This window comes from Nipponia nippon, unplaced genomic scaffold (assembly GCF_047370975.1).
Source record: "Nipponia nippon isolate SJK-2023a ecotype South Korea unplaced genomic scaffold, ASM4737097v1 scaffold_7, whole genome shotgun sequence".
Lineage (NCBI taxonomy): Eukaryota > Metazoa > Chordata > Aves > Pelecaniformes > Threskiornithidae > Nipponia > Nipponia nippon.
In genome coordinates this window covers 8,568,627-8,588,335 of record NW_028262391.1, presented here as the reverse complement: position 1 = coordinate 8,588,335, position 19,709 = coordinate 8,568,627, and the positions used below count along the sequence as shown (strand labels likewise).

The following is a 19,709-nucleotide window of genomic DNA, read 5'->3' as shown; positions in this document are numbered from 1 at the left end:
CTGGTGCCTTATGGTGATGGAAGGTGTCAGCACAGGGTCTGTCAGCCTCGCAGGCACGGTACAGACATTTGCATGTTTAGAAGCTGAGTTCACACTAACTGGAACAGAGCAGTTAAACACTCTTTCTAAAGAGCTCTTTTTTAGCTAATAAGATAAGAAACTGATTATGCAGCCAAACAGTTGCCCCAAGTAATCAAAAAATCCAGTTAGCTCAAACACTCACAGGCAACGGGCCAAAGTCTACTATCAGTCTCACTGGTGCCATTAGGCTGAGCCCCCCATCTGTGCAGCACCAGAACAAGGCCCTTTGTCTCCGCACTGCTTTGTAAATCCATCCTTAGCAGCTTATCCTCTTGCTTCCCTTCTCCCTTCAGCACTCAGTCTTTAAGCGCAGTTCTTAGCCTGCTGCAAACCAACCTTTTCATGCCTGAAATACAAATTATGTACAGTGCAATTAAGCCAGTATACAAAACAGAGCACTTTGCCTATTCAGAGTGCCCTCTTCCAGTCTGGAATTTCCAAATATGATGGACACAGCAACATCTGCTGGTAGAATAACATAAATACACAAAAATGAGCAGGAACAGTCATGATGAAACCTTCAGTTTATGGGTGTTAATCACCTTTCCTAAACCTATGACTACACCATAAAACCTGTTTCACTTTATTTCTTTCTGTTAATAGCACTGCATTACAAGGGGTAATACACAATGTTAACACATAAATACTAACGTCACAAGTCTTAAAAGAATTATCCACGTGGCTTTGTAAGTTGTTAGCAATATTCTGTTCTTGGACTCTACTCAATTAGTATTACCACATAGCTCATACATGTTTGTAATTTATTATATTTATCACACATTTGTCCTTAAACAAAGCAGACAGAAATATGCAAACTCTTACCATAATGTCTTAACAACATTACTTTCCAGATTAGCTATCCATCCATAAAACGTGTAAAAATAACTACACTCCATTTATAATTTTTAATAAATACAGAATGCACACATTTAATTTGAGGGCTTAACATCTTCATAACAATGTTCTTGGAAAAATTAGACAGCTATTGCTACTTATTGCTGTTACCCCTACTTGAAGAAAAGCAAATAGCGATTTTACTACTGCAGTAGCACTATATTGCAACAAATGCTGTGAACTTGACTACTTCAACTAAATCAGACTTCCTTTTGTAGAGGTAGGAATATTTTTGGCTTTTTAAAACCACAAAAGTAAAATGCACAGAGTTTAGCAACAATATTCTATGTAAAGCTAATAATGTAGACAAAATTAAAGAACCACTACAAAGCTTTCATATCTTACATCTGACTATTTTGCCACAGAATGGGATTCATTTCATCCCCATTTATATTTTGGAGTATTGCCAATGACACTAATAGAAAGGATAAAAGCCCAGTAACTAGCGTCTCATATCATGGCTTATAATTTGAAGTCCATCAGTACGGTATACTAACAAGTACAGATGTATTTCCTGCCCTATGGGTCATCCAATCTATAATGAAACTTCCATAATCAACAAAGCTCAGTAAATGCACATATTCTTGAAAGGTCCTCCTTGATATAGTCTGTTATTAGACTGTGTCTAACATGTTTTATCACATGCTTTTAGATATGTCTATATGTATGCTTTATACATACATGCCTCATACATGTTTTTACATATAATGTGTTTGTTTGTATATATGCCTAATACAGCCTAACTAATCTAATGGTGGGCACGCTGCAGGATTAAATCCAAAATCTCAGTGAGACCCTACCTTGAAGGACACTTTTGACAATGGTGTCTGTGTGATCAGCCAGCAGATCTGCTTTAGCGATTGCAGCCAAGGATAGATAACTTGACATGTTTCTGCACAGCTCCTTATTGCCCCTCTGAAGAAATTTCACTGCCACTGGGACAGCTAAGGCCATTACTGGAGGTCGATTGTAATTCTGTAAAAACATGAAAAGCCACTGAAAATAAGCAGCTGAAAACAATGATTAAAATGAAGTCTCATGTTGATCAGATTAGAAAAACAAAAATGAAAACAACAGGGGAAAAAAAGGCAAAAAAACATTTCAAGAAAGGTTATGTTTTGGTAACACCATGGAAGGCAGACTTCAAAGAAAGAGCAAGTAAGGAAATTTAAGAAGTGCTGCACCAGGAGATGCTAATAATGCACCTATTTCTGTCTTCTGCAAGAGGAGAAAACATGATATCAAGTGCACTAGTTAAACATTAACTGCTGTAACATTTCTAAGATATTTTGCTTGGTGCTCTCAGAGAAGACAGCAGAAGCTGTATCCATCATCCACACAGAGTAGGTAATTTTCATCCCAAAGCATAGAAAACACCTCAGAGCAGTCACCCGTGCTGTTGACGGGTAAATATTGTGCCCTGCAGTAAGAGACACATTGCTGCCTGTCATTCCTGCGTCGCCGTGACCTGCCCCACTCCGATGTCCAGCTCCAAGCAGGGCAGCCCAATGTGTAGGCACAGAGTCAAGGCTCAGGGAAGCTTAATTTCAAGCACAGGTAAATCTTCCCCAGCACAAGACACAGCTTCCCTCATGTAAACCGAAGTGTGTTACTACTCTGCATTTTGGCCTCTCTCTGTGCTGGCAGAGACCATGTGAAGAAAGGACTCCTCTATTCCCAGAACAGGATCTCATGCTAAGCCACTGGGACTAAATCAAAGGCAAACTGGTCAAATGAGGAAAAGAGTATGCATGAGTAAGTGTACTGGGAGACTTGCTCACAGGCTTTAGTATTGATCATCAATTTTCCTCCAATAATAATTTAGATTTCCTTTCCTAAACTCCAGTCAATTTCTCTGAACATCAGGGTCAACTGAAATTTTTCAAGACAGCTAATTTCTGTCCTCCAAATGGCATCAAGCTTCAGTGATCTCAGGAGTATCTGCATATACACTTAAGTTTTGACAGAAAAGGTCAGAAAAGGTTTTCTGTGACTATTTGTATACATGAAATTGTGTGCACAGACTGTACACATCTATTGCCCATTAAGTTCCCATATGTAACTACCTTTGAAACTGGTAGGATATGTTTACATATAACTGAGGACCTACATTCTTTCTGGAGCCTCCTTAATCAGTGCTTTTCTCTCACCTTCACTCAGTTTTGAACATCTCTTTGAAACTGGAGTACATAATTGTTTTTGAAAACAATCCTGCAATATGATTGTATTTAATTAGCATCTGAAATCACAGGCAACCACTGGAACCCAGATGTTTCAGAGAGCAACAAAATAGTGCAAAGAAAGGCGCTCCAGACTTAACACATGCTTATTCTGGAGCAGCACTGAAAAAAATAGATTTAGACCTGACAAAAACCAAATCTGCTGTTCCATATACCCTGCTACGTTGCCTCCTAGGCCAGCTCTGACTCCATCAGCAGTAACTGCCTTTGCCATTAGCCTCACGGAGAGCAGGACTGACCCTGATTAAGGCTGCATTGTACTACTCAACCAATGCAAAAGATCCAAGTTTAACGGGCTATGAGGATTTTTCCTTGCAACAGAGACCTGCCAGGCAGGTTGCTCCAGCGGCTGCAGCCACTCCAGGACAGTCCCTTTTTGCCAGCCCCGAAGGAAGAAAGGGCTGCAGCATCTCCTAGGTGTCAAGACAGCTCATCATGGCAACAGCCATATGACCAAAACCTGCGTCTTTAATGAGAAAAGCCTTTAAAATGAATAGAGCTTTATGCAGCAGCATGTTTAAATCAACATAATGCCTCATTATATTTGGCTCCTACTGAGTAGGAGCCAAATTTGGCCTCCAAATTATGCTCTAGGATTCCACGCAGAAAGAACAAGAAGGTAAGGTTTGGCCCTCTGACTATGATTTAAAAGATCTAAGAAAATTCCAAAGAACATTTTTTTTTCCCTACAATAAAGATAAATACTTGGTTAAGAAAATGTTTTAATTCAGATGGAAGGAGACAAGGTTTCATTTGTTCCATTATAAATATCAGGGCATGAATGCACACTTATGAAAACATGAAGGTGACAATGAAAAACAGATTTCAATAATATGATATAGTGATGTTTGCAAACATAGGGGACCTCCCTGCTGCTTATATCAACAGAAACATGCTGTGAGATTCAACCCAGCTGCCAGATATTCATTACTACTTCAACTATCTCTCACATATTGCATAAAAACTCATTTTATGCCTTCTTTCTTTTTTTATGCAGAGGAACTTGCTGATAATAGCTCTGTTTCAGGTAGCGGTAAATGTACTTCCATAACTTTCTCATGTCATTTCAATGAACACCTTTCTTGAAGTAATCTGCAACACAGTGCCATCCCTAAAACATTTGGATATGAGCTAGCTTGATTTAGGCACACAGTTGCCAACAGCACAAACTGAAAGCTTAGACAAGCCATTACATACTTTAGTATTCTCATGAAATACGATTTCTAGAGTACCTCAAAGACAAAATATGATTTTACGATGTACAGTCTCTCATCTGGAAAGTTTAAGCTGTGCTGCTACCAGTATCCAAATCCGACAGTGGCACAAGGCTTGAATTTTCGTAATGAAAGAACAAAAAAAAAAAAAAAAACACATCTGATTTACGAGGCAGAGGTAAAGAAAGCAACTATGAAGCAGCAGACGTACTGCAAACATCGCCCCAGAGTAGTCTGTATGTAGAGGCACTTCATAGCAACTGTTTCTCCGTCTGACACAGAGCTGGTCCCCATGAATTGTACCCACAGTTGAAACTCTGGAAAAAACCCAGATTTCTGCTTTCAGTTAGATAACTGTGCACCTAGGCTTCTCTGCTTGTCTCTCCAGTGTATTATATTGCTTTCCCAACAAGGAATAATATTGCCTGCAGTCCTGGCTAAAAACAAACAAAACCAACCAAAACCAAACAAACAAAACCCAAAGCCCACAAACAAAACAAACAAACAAAAAACCCAAACTCACCCTGATTTAACACCATATTCCCCCCTTCCCCTGCCTTTAAATGGCTTTTCACTGTCAGCTTACTTTCTTAGAAAGCCTTGGAATAGCCCTTTCCTATCTCCAAAAGGCTGCTATATACCACAATGTCTTCTTTTTAGTCTTGCATTCACAGGTAGTGATAGTTCATAGACTGTTGAGTTCAAATAGGACCCAATTTCAGCTGTTCTTCTAGCAAATGTTTTTGGGACCAGTCATCTTGTTGTTGCCCCTAACATTTAGTAAAATATTCTAAGAAATTATTCCAACACTCCTGGCCAGAGCATAACTTCTTTCTAGTCCTCTGTTTAGAGTAGGAGCAATCAAATTTTAGTTCAGAAGTCAGTTTTCTGTGTTGTATCTGGACTCAGCTTTTACAATCAAAATGCTAAGGGAGCTCCTCCTTAATGACAGCATATCTAATCACCTATATTTCATGTCATTAAACTCTCTTTGCTATTTTGCTGCCTTCCAGAATGATTTGAAACAATAACCTCTTCCCTGATACTAAATGCTTTCAAATGATTCTTTCTGTAACCACAGAAAATGATAGTTCTATGTCTCCCACTTTAACACTGACATGAAACGCAAATACTTAGAATTAATGGAGCATTAAGATAATGAAATCTGGCACTAAACAGTCAAGACACTTCTAAAGATAAGGAAGATGCCAAAACTTCTGATTCACTGCAACAGACGCCATATGCATGTAACGATATACCTTAACAATTGGGGTCATATTCTCAGTTTTAAACAAATGCAACCACTCCCATACACCCTCAGAAAACAAAGTACAACAGCATTTTAAAAGATAAAGCCAAATAACCAATGAACGCATTATACTCCCTTTTTTTCCAGCTCACTCTTACCTGCAAGATACAGCTCATGATATCGGATGCAATTTTTGCATGTGGTGTGTCCTCATCTTTTCCAGAAGGCTTCAGGTTGTGTTCTAGACACGACTCCCAGAGAGCCACGAGGGCTTTCCCATGCTTTTCAATGGATGCCGTCTCCCTGATGGCAGTGGTGATGCGAGTGATGCAGATTTCCACCACGGCCTGGTCATTGTCATTGGTCTGGTAGTCCTGGTTCAAATGAAAAGACATTTGCCAATGAATGCCCATCCTTTTCAAGGCCCCCACAGCCTGAAGAGATGAAGTTTTCGTAACTGTCCAGTGTCCATTTTCTCACTTCCACTTTTACAACTAACATTTAGTGTGATTAAACTCAGACGTTAGTCATCCCGTAGACAATTCACTGTTTTAGGTCTTAATTCTCATTATTGTAAAGGTACAGATTATGTTATCAAATGATTTTTAGTAGTCTGTCTTGAAGCATGGCCTCCTTGACCAGGGACTGCAGCCACACACCTTGGAACCACTTGCACAGGCCTCTTCTCCCATAACCATCCTAAAACTGAAACTGGAATTGTTATATCCACAATATATATAGCCAAATGCAGGGTCCCAAATATTTCACATCATGTCACGTCCCTGATGTAAACAGTTAGTTTCAATTAGTATCAATGTAACATGAATAAAAGTTACTTAAATAGGCTTTATCACAAAATCCTGTAATCCCCCGCGATCACTGACACAGATGGCACGTGGGTACGAAACAGCAGTGCTTTGCCATAACTTAAAAGACCCAGAGTACACAATCACCATCCCCTGGTCTAACCTATGCTGTTCCACCCTAAAAAGTAATGAAGGTAAAAGACAGTTTGAAGTATTAATCAAAAGTCATTGGTTTTGCTAGATAAAGCATGGCTTTTTTTTAAAGGGCTGGAGCCAAATTCAGCGCTAGCTTGCAGAAGCGCAGCTCCAGAGTTAGCTCCGGGGGCTCTGCGCTGCAGCCTGGTATGACAGCGTATCATTTCTCTGCCTTTATTCAAAGCTAGCCCTCTCCAAACTTTGCTTGGTGTGACAGAAAAACCCATGCACTTATTTAAAAAGAGAAAACACTTACACTTTTTCTTTTGCATAAGATTACCTATTGGTAAGGAGGTGAACCAGTTAACAGCCACTGGCTGGGACAGCACAAGAGCAAACCCCTGGCGAGAGTCACGGTCACTGGCTGTGCGTGGACAGGGAAAGCGGAGCGGTCCTGTCCGCACTGCTGTGAAACTCCTCACGTTTGGGGGAAAAAACATCTGTCTGAGCAGTCTGGGTTTGACATCAGGAACAGGGCAGCGCTGGAGCATCTCCCCGATCTCCAGAGCCCTCTGGTGGGAATCGCTGCTCAGCAGCTCGGAGGCAGGGGATGGCTCGCAGGATGCTTTAGCGGCTTAACGCAGACCGCTGGGTTTGTAAAAACATTTTGTAGCAAATTCAGGCATTTTCTCTCAAAAAAGTATATTGGAGGGAATTTGTGTAAAACTCCTGATAATCTGCAGTTAGGCGAGTCAAAGTACATCACAAACAGCAGAGGCAATGGCTAAAATAACTTGATTAATGTTCTGAAAGACTGTGCTGTATTTGCTGTCAAAGAAATGACCAAAGAGAAGAGCCAGTGTACGGTGGCCGTCCTGATGGATGAGTCGGTTCTTGTTGCAACCACCAATGCCGTGATCAATGCTCTGAGAGTCAGAGATTTGCACGTTGCCAAAACTGATTTCTAGCATCACATGCTATACAAAGTGCCAGAAAAGTGCAGTTGGGAGAACATGTATGTGTTGCTAATTGAGTATCCTAAGGCTCAAAAAAAGATTTTCCCTTCTCTTCAGCAGACTGGAAGGAGGAAGGATAAAGAGCTTTTTTTTTTTTTTTATAACACTTTTAAAGAGTTTACCAAAATCCTTGAGCCTGCCATCATTCAGAACGCTTTCTGCTGCAAACAGAATACACACTTATATATACAGTGTACCTGTAACCTCCTGTTAATCTGTAATATGCCTTAAATAACTATTTAATAAAAATTATTGTAAAGATGAACTTGAAATATCTTTAAAAGAAATCCAGCTAGTGGGAACTGGATTTGGTTACCACATTTTTAAATCTTACACTTTGCTCAGAATTCTTGAGTTTTTTAGAAACATAAATTGTGTATGTCCCTGTCTTTAGTATTTTATTTATACAATACCTTTAATCTCATGAAAAATTATTAGACAGTGTTTCACTTACCGCAGATGAACTAATTATTCTTATTTGTTCAAGAGCTTCCGAGAGGCTTCCTTCGATTTCGGCATCCTCTAAGGAGAAGAGATCCCCTGCACGTGAAAGGTCCTTTTGTGCCAAAACCAGCCCAAACAGATGATGCATGGCTGCGTTCGCTGCCACTCAGCCAGACCGCTGCATGCACCATGTGCATGAATGACTCAGATGAGGACAGAATGGAAACAATCCTGTGGACTGGCGATCAACTTAATATGAAGAATAAATCTGGGGCATCTTTCAAGACTTCCTTGGCCCCAATCTAAAAGGAGGAAAAAAACAAACCAAACAAAACGGGGAAAAATTAGCAAATGCATTGAGTGTCATATTCCAATTTAGCAGAGATTTTTTCAATAGTGTATGTAAGCAGCACACAGGATCCCCCGATCCAGGGACATCCTTAAGCACATACCACGAACCACATGTTGAAGGACCTTTTGCCCTCAAACACTAAACAGCTTACAATTAGCTAAACGATACATAACTTTTAATAAATAAAACCAAGTTTTTTTCATTTCAATGCGTATCACCTGAGCAGGATGGTGACTGCACTAACAGATAAGGATTACAAACCGCCTTTCTGTGGTCAGTAGCAGAGCGGAGCTAGAGGAGGCAGGTGGAGCTGCTTCGTTTGTTTTCTGCGTTCTTGTGTCTTGACTCCAGAAACACACTATTAGCAAGATTGAGAAGATAATGATTTTTGTTTAGAAAAACAGTGAGCTCTGTTGCCAAAATGATCCCTACAGTCTTTTCAACTCATGTAAAACAAACACCTGGCTGAGCTGAAACTATGCACTTCTCCTTGGCTGGGGAATTTAACAGAAACCGAGCCAAGTGGGGCGAGGCTCGGCACCATGCACACACTCGTGAAAGAGGACAGTCCTGTACTTGTGCCCCAAAACTTTGGTGTTTAAAGCATCCGCAGAGGAGACATTCACCTTAATTATAGAAGTTTGGTTTTTTCCACATTTCAGAAGTGTTATTTGTTATTCCAAGACTGCCAGGACTTGCCTTGTGCTGATGAGTCCCCTCTGCTCATACACCTTTGAAGCGAGGCTCTTCATGGCCAGCCTCAGTGTACACGAGAAAGGGACAAACAGCACAGGGTCCTTCAAGCCCAGAACATCCCACAAAAATGTCTATCCTTGAGTCTTCCAAAGGTCCCCATGATGACCCAACCAGTAGGAAAAGGACAAGGGCAGTCCCTCCTCCCTCAGCTCCCGATTGTACTGCACTTCTTCCATACTTTCTCACCAACACTATTCACAATGACAGAGAAACGCAGCAAGCCACAATTTCTCAGCCCCAACGAGCACCTCTAAGTGCGGGACCCTCCATGGGCTGCTAGCACCTCAGGCAGAGCTGCGAGGGAAGCGGGGCAGTGGAAGAGCCTGCTGTTTGAGAGCCTGCCGAGAAAGGGGTGAACCACACAGAGGACATTCGCAGGCACTTGGAGCAGCCATGGTGCCCAGAAGCACAGTGAGCTTCTGCCCGCCAAAGGGGACATAAAGACACATAGCACCATGGCTCTGCGTAAGCTCAGATGCACACGAAAGGAGAGGTTACAAATGGGAATGCCTCTGTGCCCCGGGAAGCTGCTGCATAGCTGAAGGACCTCAGCCCAAACAAGCTCTGCTCGACGGTCACCTCAAGCTCCCTTTAGCTTTAACTGCACCTGTGCTGGCCATCTTTTAGTACACAAGGGATCATTCTCACTCCTTCAACACCATCTTTCACATCATCAAGATTTTCTCCATAATGAAGCGTGTGGAGATAAACACAGCATAATTCAGAGAAACCGCGAAGTAGGCTGTTGTTAGTTGCTGTTTTGTGAATCAAAATGTCTTTCTGAATTGAAGTAAACATACCTAAATGTGAAGGACATACATATAATACACGTGTATATATGTATGTCCTTTACATTTAGGTATGCAACAGTCTAAACAAAGTTTCAGCTTAGCTACTTGTGGCTATCTTTACAGGAATACAGCAGATACATGACTATCTAGCTGACAAAATTATGATGTTAAGGTAGGCATACACTAAATATGATACTCATTAATTCAAGAGTTAGAGTTAGCTTCAAATATTACGCACTGGAAAAGCAGTTGCTAGAACTGGATCAGTCTGCCTTTGTTTGTGCACATTGCTTAAATGACCTAGTCTGTGTTTCCAATGAGTAAAATTTCCCTGTAGCTTTACATAGAGGAAAGAGAAATGTCCGAGATTTGACATACATTAGCTGAAGTAAAATATCAGAGAAAAGGGAATCTTATGAAAAACAGGCTATTCGTAATCTGGACAGAGCGATGAAGAGGCTGGGTAAGTGTGACAAATTAAGGACTCAAACATCACCACATTTTCTACGCAGGTTTGCATTAGATGAGCCTGCTATAGCAGCGTACAGCCACGGTCACCCCGATGGCACGTGCCCAGCGGGGCAGGCAGAGAGCCCCTGCCTGCTGCTGCCTGCCGGGGCACGGGGCAGCTCGCAGGAAGCTCTGCGCGGATGCGTATCTCACCCAGGCGTAGCCTGACACGAGAACATGTATTAAAATGCAAACATCATGTCACAAAGGAAAACTTTCCCTCTGTCTTCACTTATCCACCTACTGCAGAATATTTACCGATTTTGAGGCTAGGAAGGGATCTCCCAAGCCCGTCTTCCAGATGGCCCATGTGGATTCACAGCCAGCTCCTCTAGGGTCTTTCTTCAGTTGACGTACAAAGTATTACATTGTTGCAAACTAGATCGCTTGTAATTGTTATGTGAGATACAAAGTATCCTTAATCCCCGTTAGTCTACTTTATGCTATTTTTCAGGAAAAAAAAATGCAAAATGCCAAGTAAGTGGCAAAGCCAGTGCAAAACACTGAAAACCTGCTGGAAATAACTCAATGAAACAATCTCTATTTTAAGAGTGCAGACCACCCCTTACACTTGATCAGGCCATAAGCCTGATTGTAAGGCTTTTTTTAATTTTCCCAAATCTATCAATATCATTACGCAGGACTTTCAGTTTGGTTACTTGCAACAAGACAGAAGCAGAAAAGAGCTAATAAGATCGCAAACCCCAGCGCACAACAGGCCAGATCCTCCTGACAATCGCTATGGCATAAATCCCCAGGCACAGAACTGAAGGGCATGCTGTAAGCACGGAGGAGATTGGGCCCGTTGTAGTCATGCTCAGCAATTTTCAAATTCAAAAATAAAAGTTCAAAAAGCCGCAGACACAAACTGATTTTTTTACCTGTTCACAATTCCACGATGACATCCTCAATGGTGGTTGCAGGTGCAAAGCTTGTGTTCTTGGAACAAAGCCTGACCGTTTGCTTTGCTCTCCTCCTACCCCCGGCAGCATCCGAGGGCACGGCAAGCGGAAAGCTGGGGAACCGGGTGGCAAGCAGTGAACCTGAAGCTGTTAATTGCAGTGCCAGGAGTAAGGCATTTCAGGAATGCAGACGAAAGCAGCCTAAAAGTTACCAATGGCTCCGTCAGGTGACTAAAGGAACCTAAATGCAAAGAGGCCTTATCTCTGAATGGAACTCTGTTTCCAGGGCAAAATACAAAGCCTACTCCACTTGAGGGCAGTTGTTTTTGATAAAGAAAACAGAACTCTCTGTGTTAGTGGAAAGCTATCCTTCCCTGGGAAGAAGGTAAAAAAAACCCACTCAGTAAGCTCATGCTGTTTGACAGAAAAAGAACAAGTGAACAGACTTGCTACAGAAGAGATTTTCTGTCCAAAGGAATAAATGCTATCATTCTGTAACACTTCACATGAATACAAAAGAGTCTGAAGTTTGCTTTGGCTTTTAATGTTGCACTCCTAAGTAGCACAACAAAATCTGCACACATAATTTAGAAAAATGCTCCAGGAATGAAGATCCATTTGAACCTTCCCTTTGATCAGCTGCACTGAAACCCAGCAGCCCCTTCTTGGCCTTTTGCAAATGATACTCTACTCGATGTGCTTCTGCAGAAGAAGAGTTTCTCGGAAAGGCCCTGTGCTCTACCTGATGAACAGATGCTTTTTATGTAAGTTTTATAGACAATGCTAAGGACAATACAGAAAAACATTTACTTACTATAAGCTCTTTGAAATGGAATTATAGCAAATCTTCTTAATACTTACATTATGTAACAGTGCTGAAAATGCTTATCTTGCATAGGTCTTAAAAGGAGAGAATTGTCCCTTAAACATCTCCTTGCTCACTACAAGATTGTACTGTTTCCTACTAATAGGTAGCTGGCACTGAGTAAAAGGAAAAACATAACACATATGTCTTCCAAAATGTCATCTTTTAAAATTTTTTAATTTTTTTTTAATGATTTTTTAAAAAAGGTCAGGTTGGACGATAAAATTGCCTCAGAGTACGTTTCCCAAGATGTCTCATCACCTTGACTCCACATCACCTATCAGTATCTTCTGATTCAGATAGGACAGAGATTACCGTATCTGTCAGATCAGCGTCTGAGACGGATCAGACTTAGATTTTTGTCCCATTTGTTGTACACAAGCAATGGAAAAGAGGCAAAGGGTCTTGCCGACGCGTGGCTCCCCATCGGCACAGCATCTGGGGGGGTTCGCAGCAGGGATCCTTGGTCAAAATGTGGGAAACAAAGCAGTGACTCCAGCTCTTGTAGCTAACTTCCAGTCATCGTTATGCAGGGGAAAAAAAGACTCAGCTTATAACACAGGCCATTTCCGCTGGTTCGTGGTGCAGTCCCACATCTAATTCAAAGTTTTGATTCTGATTTTCAACACCTAGTTTCCCTTTTCATGACAAGCTGAAAGAGCCATATGTTCCCTGGGACCTTGAAGCTGTTCCCCTCCGAGGTGAGTCTCTCAACTTGCTAGAGGCACAGCATTCTTACCAAAGCTCCTTATCAGAAGCAATCAGAATAAAAGCTAGCCTGACAGGTTTCAGAGCTTGAAGGAATTGAATTGGTCTGTTTGCAAAATAATTCCCCCAATAATAGAAGATTAACAATAAAAATTCCATGTAAAAGGGCAGTTGGACCTAAGGGCATCCAAAAACCAATTGAACTTTGAGCTAAAAGACTGAGTCTTACAGTTCTGTCAGGAACTCAGATTCTGCAGAATGACATTAGAAGGACAAAAAAACCAAAAAAAAATATTTAAAATCAAAGAGGAAGGAGAGAGGATAAAAATTTTTAAGTTTACAGTGAAAGAAATTCTACAAGAAATTAGAAAAATTTCCTTAACTTTCAAAAGACTTGAAATGAAAGTATGGTTACTTGATTTTACCAGAGGGTGCTATCCCACTGAAAACTAAAGTGCAACCTTCAAAGAACTGTGCAACGATATTGTTAATCTAGTTCCATGCTAAGCAACATAAATTGAGAAAACCCTCGCTACATTTAAGGCATTTTATGAAACGGAGGCCACCTAGAGGTCATGTTAAGTGGACCACACAGTATCTTCTAGTTTGCCAACTGCAAAGCAAGAGGCAATTAAAACCTTACTATACTGTTGAACCAATCTTGTATGTGAATTTACATAATATTGCACTTCAGAAGGAGGTTAAGCATGCACAGTACTAAGTCTTGAGCTAACCTAACTCTGCAGCAAAATCCATAACCCACCGCCATTGGGGATAGTCCCTGCAAGCTTCCAAAGCCGCTGGCCAGTTGCAGTTGAGTACATCAAGAGACAATAGGCTGTGAGTACAAACCATCATCTTGCTGGAGCTGCGCCAAGGACAGATGATACTCCAAACCCAGCACACAGCCAGGGCTCCCAAGTGGGACCTGGTCGCATTACTTGATTCATTCAGCACTTCCCAAACCCCATTCTCCTCTGTAACACTCAGTTTGCCATGGGCACCATGTATGGTTCTCCTCAAATGCTGCAGCACAGCTCCCAACCAGGGCACTTCCAGCTGATGTTTCTTGTTCTGTACTGAGGGACCAAGCTACCACAGACACCAAAGCTCTTTGATAAACAAAAGGTAATGTTCATTTTCTGAAATATTAAAGAAATCTAAAAGGTACAAACTGAGCACCTTGTTCAAAAAAAATAACTTAGATTTAAATGTCAAGTAAATTACACAGGGGAGGAAGGTGATCTGATAATTCCCCTTAAGTGAAGAGACTTGTGTTAAAGGACTGGGAGGCCAGAGGTCTTGCTTTGCCATGGCAATCTTGGGCAAATCACAGCCCAATGCTTTGACTACTCTATCTATAAAAAGGAAAACAAACAAACAAAAAAAAAATCAATTTCCTTACCTCGCAGACATGTTGCCATGCTTAATACACTGGATTGTATGAAGTGCTTTGGATGCCTTGGATGAAAGACACTATAGGAAAGTAAAAGCAAAATAGTATTAGTAACTCTTTGCCTTTTCAGCACTCTGTGTGCAGGCTATAAAACATATGCCACATGATACTTCCAGGAATACAACTGTGTATTTCACCAAACAGGGTTTAATATTTAGGACATGGTCCCATAAAAAACAAACAGAACAGCAGCTCTACTAAACCCTGTGGGAGTTTGTGATGTTATTCACACATGCATGGATTGAACAAAGCAAGGTTTAGATTTCTATTCTCTCTGGGGGTGGGGAGAAACGTTTTCAACAACTGCATATTTAGTTTTATTTTACTTTTCCATGAATAGGAGAAAGATTAGAATCATCTTCAAAGCAAACTTTTGTTCTGTGCATATGATAAGATTCTCTTCTCTTGAAATCCTTCTCCCGGGAAAAATCTGTTTTGGGGCATTAGAAAAAGTATGTCTCCAACAGTTACAGAAGTTTGTAATATCTCCAAGACTGCTGGATACTTCCTTCCCCACATGCGCCCATCCAGGACAAAAAGAAAGCCTGGATACATTTCCTGGTTATTTTCAGCCTGAAACTTTCCCAAGAACATTCACATATGCAATTTATGGACAGAATATTGCGAGATATTTCAGAGTACTTCTCCCCTCCGTGTTACACTAATAATTTGATTTATTTTTATGTTTGAAAAGCATTTACTCACTAAAATAGAACACTCTTTCAAAACTTTTAAATAAAGTTCTCACATTTTTCAGTGAAAGAAAAGGATTAAAGATTATATTGAAAGAGCATCATTTTCACACAGGGTGAATAGACTACAGCAGTTCCCATGGGATCAGCTGCATATATTTAAACTCTTCCCACAAGACAACCATTGTTTCCTACAAGCCTCTCTGTTTTTTTTCTGTCATGACAGGTTTCCACACTTCATGTCCTCTAGAAATCCCATGGATGCTGAGCTGGACCAGATGATGAAACAATAAATTACGAAGTCTACTAATTAGACTAGGGTTAAAAATGTTTTTTTTGCTAATGAAACACCTTGCTGCAGTCCTGGGAGCTGTGAACTGACTTGCTCTCAACATCCAGTTCTTATATACAAGGAAGCAGTATTCTTATTGGAGGCAACCACAAAATAATCAGAGGAATTATACAACCTCTTTTAAGACTGATCTCTTCTACCAGAATTGCAGGGCTATCCTACTATCCTCAGTTTGAAGTAAGTTCAGTGTTCCTGCTCGATGTGTAAACCAGCGTGTAAATATTCTCCCCTGCGATAAACTGGCTTAATCAGTAGGTTTTATAGGTCAGATGCTGCTTTAAGTGAACCAGATTTCACAGATCTCCGAGGCAATTTTGGCTGCACAATCCATGCAGAGCCCAGCTGATGCAGAGTGGTAAGAACATACTTACAAACTTGCTAAGTGCTACTTTTGCAAACAGTTTATAACTTGACCAAAATTTTTTTATAGATTATCAAGTAGATATATAGGTGCTGTCAAGAGAGTTTCCTATAATTTTCCGTGTATAAGAAATCACAAAGGTTTATACTGCCGTTTCAGAACACACCAATGCTATATATAACACTTCATAAGACTTAGCATTTTTTAACATCAGTAAGACAGATATGTAAGAATTCCGTTTCTAATACCTTCATGGTATTAAAATATTATGCTGAAATAAACAACACACTGCTAACATGGAATAAATTTCTTCATATAACAAATACCAATACACTCATTGTCATGGTGATGCTGTCAAAAGCTGGTCATTTTCAAGTGTTACTTAACGAGCTTTCGTATCTGGGACAAATTTTCAAGACTGTAGCGATGTTACAGAAAAAGAACTTGTTATAAAATTTTACAAAATGTATAAATATGTATTTGTCTAAAGAGAGTGAAAGACTAAATGGAACAGAGCATGAGGGACTACAGGATAGGGTCTCTAAGAATGCCACTCTGGAAGTGAAAATTGGACTAGAACAATAAATAAATTAAAAGTCAGCGTCTCTCGAAGTCTCCTGAAATAGCAGTCACCGAACAATCATTGAACGTCCTAAGGTTCCTCTCAGGTACCTGGCAATCCACTCCAGTTTCTCTTCAGCACACATTTTAATAGGGCCAACAGCTTCCCTAGCCTGCACTTTCAAAGTTCCCCTAACGTAAGGCAATAATTCCGCAGCACCGGGCGCAAAGTGCCTCCTGAGCACGGGGAGGAAAGTTAAACACATTGGAGCCCCAGGATGAGTCAAGAGCACTACAGGATTAATGTACCTGCTGTCACACACCACCATACACAGGCACTGCTTTTTCTTTCTTTGGCACTTCAAGCTAACTTACAACATTTTTCACAAACATCATTGTAATACATTTATACATATAATAACCACAGTTCCTGCATTCACAGAAAAACCAGTAACAGTCACACTATTAAAGACTACATTTCCTACACTCAAAAACCTCTTCCATTATTTAATATTTGGATCTGCTACTCAACTTCTTTCCATGCAGTAATTTATTCATTATTGAAAACGTTATACAAACGCATATTTAAGTTAGTTATTCATACCTCTCAGAAAAGAAACCTCTGAAAAACATCAATAATTGAAGGCAAATTGTCGCTCTTTAGAGAAATTGTGATAAAATCCATTACAGTTGTCAGTCCCCCTTCCATCCCCCTGTCTCTGGTATGCGAGGCTGCTGGCTCAGTGCACAGCCTTGTCAAACCAACCGTACAGTCTATTCAGTTACCCTGGAGTTGTCATGTGGAATCAAGCAAACAAATATCTTCTCTTCATTTTCCCCAGCTCCGGCACTCAAAAACAGATCAGAACTAATTCTTCACAAAGCTTAACTTCAGCAGTAGCTTGAGTGAAAATGCTCCAAGCTTGATAAGGAATTTGAATTAGTTAAAAGGATTTATCAACAGCCAGTGGTTACATTCAGTTAATTAATAACTTGCTTAAGAGAAAGGAGGAAATTGCAGTAGTTAATATTACTTATGGGGCCTCTTCTCAGAAGTTGGTGAGAAGGCTCAACCCTTTCAGTGTCTTTGGAGGAACATTAGCCAGAAGAAAATTCAGGAAAGAGTAGGACACTGGAGGAAATGCATCCTTTCAGTTGACACCCATTGCATCTCATCAAATTGCAGAACTTCAGCCAGCCCTTAGAAAGCGTAATTACCCAGGTAGAACCAGTGCCCAGGACCTACCTGAACACCTCCAAAGCCTGGCAGTCGTAGCGGAGAAATGATTTCTGAATCATTCCAGTGGCATTCTGCATGCAAGCTGAACATGCTTTCCTTCCACGTTGAGCATGTCTGTATACTTTTCCCCTTAACTTTTCTTTGATAAATAAATTCCAGATTCCCAACAAATCAAGCGTAACCAAAGCCTGCCCTACACACAGGCCCAAAGGATCTTCACAGAACTGATACTGGCTATGTCCTCCTTCACTGGGAGAGCCTAGGAGCAAACCCTGACTGGGAGTGTCCCAGCACTGACATTTTTCTAATAATGGCCAAAGTAACATCAAATGAACCAACTCTCAGAACAGCGAAGTGTAAGGTCAAGCGCTCTTAGCCAGCTGCTAGAAGAAAAGAAAAACTGTTTGCCCAAAGATAACAAGGAGGCATGTTTGTACCATTCTTGTTAGGGCTTTTGTCCTTTTACAGTACAGAAAGGATTTATAAATTATACAGTTTTAAAAAAATCTGCTCCACAGAATACACATTCAGTCACGAGTCCTCAATTTTGATGGCAAATCCTCCAAATAGCCTTTTTGCTCCTGTTCATTCCACCATGGCCTCTACAACCAAATACAAAATTAAGGGTGAATGCATACCTTTAATGATGTTAAGAAAGTCATTGTTGCTGTTGTTTTTCTAAATAAAATGCAATTGTGTGTTCTCTACATCTTCCTTTTAACTTAGTATGTGTATGAAGAACACAGCTTGCTTCTCTCCTACTTCTATGAGACTGTAAAAAAAACTTGCAAGCTGATAGCAGAACATAAATATTCTCACTCTAAAAACCATTTTCTAAACAAGAGATTTTAAAAATAAGAAGTTTCAAAAGGCAGCATGGTCTAACTAAGAGAGCGTAAACAAGGGTCTTGGATTTTACTTCTGCATCTAATAACTACTTAATTCATTGTACAGCAGGAATTAGGAGGTTGATTCCTTCACTCACTGTGAGCCAACTTTTGACTTCTAATAGCAACCAAAGTAACATTTCCCCCCAGCGTCTGACAATCTTAATTTTTCATGTGGAAGGAAAAGTAGAACCACAAGCTGGTTTTGTACTTACTCAAACACAGCTACAGTTGTAGCTAATGACATTCCTCAGAAAATTTACACAGAAAAGCTTTTCTGATAACTCTGCTGAAAGGATAAGACCAGTGTTGACTGTCTTCTCAGACGACCCATTCTCTTAATGTCACGAGGTGGCCAGTAGAGAGGGGTCCCTACACAGAATCTCTCTTACTCTGAAGTGAATGTGCTTTGCTCCCAGAATAATCTGTACAGTCAGAAAGAAAACCAAGACAGACAGCAGGCTGGGGAATCTAAGGCAGCAAAGTAAGATCAGGTGAGAGATACCCAAACAAGCAAGGAGAATTTACTTTATGAAAATAGTTGTTCCCATCCTAGAAAAAACTTGGTTTTAAATTTTATTATAACAGCCACAGTGAATTTATGTCCCTTTTGAACAAAGCCTTGAAAATATTTATTTTGTTAGACTTTTTAAAATAAACATCTTGTTAGGAAAGAGACATGCTATTGTTTTCTCTCCAACTAATTGGTGAAGAGAAACAGAATATTCCATATTCATTGCATTTAGCCTAAATGAGTCATGTTATCTTCTACCGAGACAAAGCATTTTAATTTTAATAACAACAATGCTGACAGCTACAATACTGTTCTTGCAGAAGTTTGCTTGTAAATAATTAACAATTGTTGTATAATGACAGTGGGTTTTTTGATAGCTCTATTAATTTCACAGTCAGGCTGGAGTCTCTTTAATTTAGGGTATTCATAAAAATCCAACCCCCTCCCAACCTTCTAACATAAAAGGCTAATGGAAAAAACAGGTTTACGTCCCTGCAGTCTGTCTCGATGCCAAAAATCTGCTGTACAACAAGAGTCAGCCATGGAAAACCAAGGAGAATAGTATAGAAATCATAGATCATACATCCAAATGGTTTACATGTTTGACTAATAATTATCTGATTTTGAATTTAAAGTCTGTGTTGCAGTAAATAAATAACAAGTTCATAGCAAAATTCTGTTCT

General features: G+C 40.3%; 1 protein-coding gene across 17 annotated transcripts in view; it reads right to left on the bottom strand.

Annotated features, from left to right (window-relative positions):
* VEPH1 (ventricular zone expressed PH domain containing 1) overlaps positions 1 to 17,301 on the bottom strand; it is a 98,436-nt gene extending 81,135 nt beyond the window's left edge. For 8 of the 17 annotated variants that reach the window (XM_009463828.2, XM_087739903.1, XM_087739906.1 and 5 more), the window contains exons 1-5: positions 16,990 to 17,301; positions 14,369 to 14,439; positions 8,090 to 8,381; positions 5,837 to 6,052; positions 1,776 to 1,950 (exon numbers count right to left, since the gene is read on the bottom strand). In XM_009463828.2, coding sequence (XP_009462103.2) covers positions 1,776 to 1,950; positions 5,837 to 6,052; positions 8,090 to 8,227 — 529 coding nt within the window. In that variant the 5' untranslated portion in view covers positions 8,228 to 8,381; positions 14,369 to 14,439; positions 16,990 to 17,301. Of the gene's footprint in view, positions 1 to 1,775; positions 1,951 to 5,836; positions 6,053 to 8,089; positions 8,382 to 8,649; positions 8,790 to 10,746; positions 10,932 to 11,369; positions 11,592 to 14,368; positions 14,440 to 16,989 lie in introns of all 17 variants that reach the window. The other 9 variants (XM_087739902.1, XM_087739905.1, XM_087739901.1 and 6 more) reach the window with 9 other exon arrangements.
* Positions 17,302 to 19,709: the final 2,408 nt, after the last annotated feature.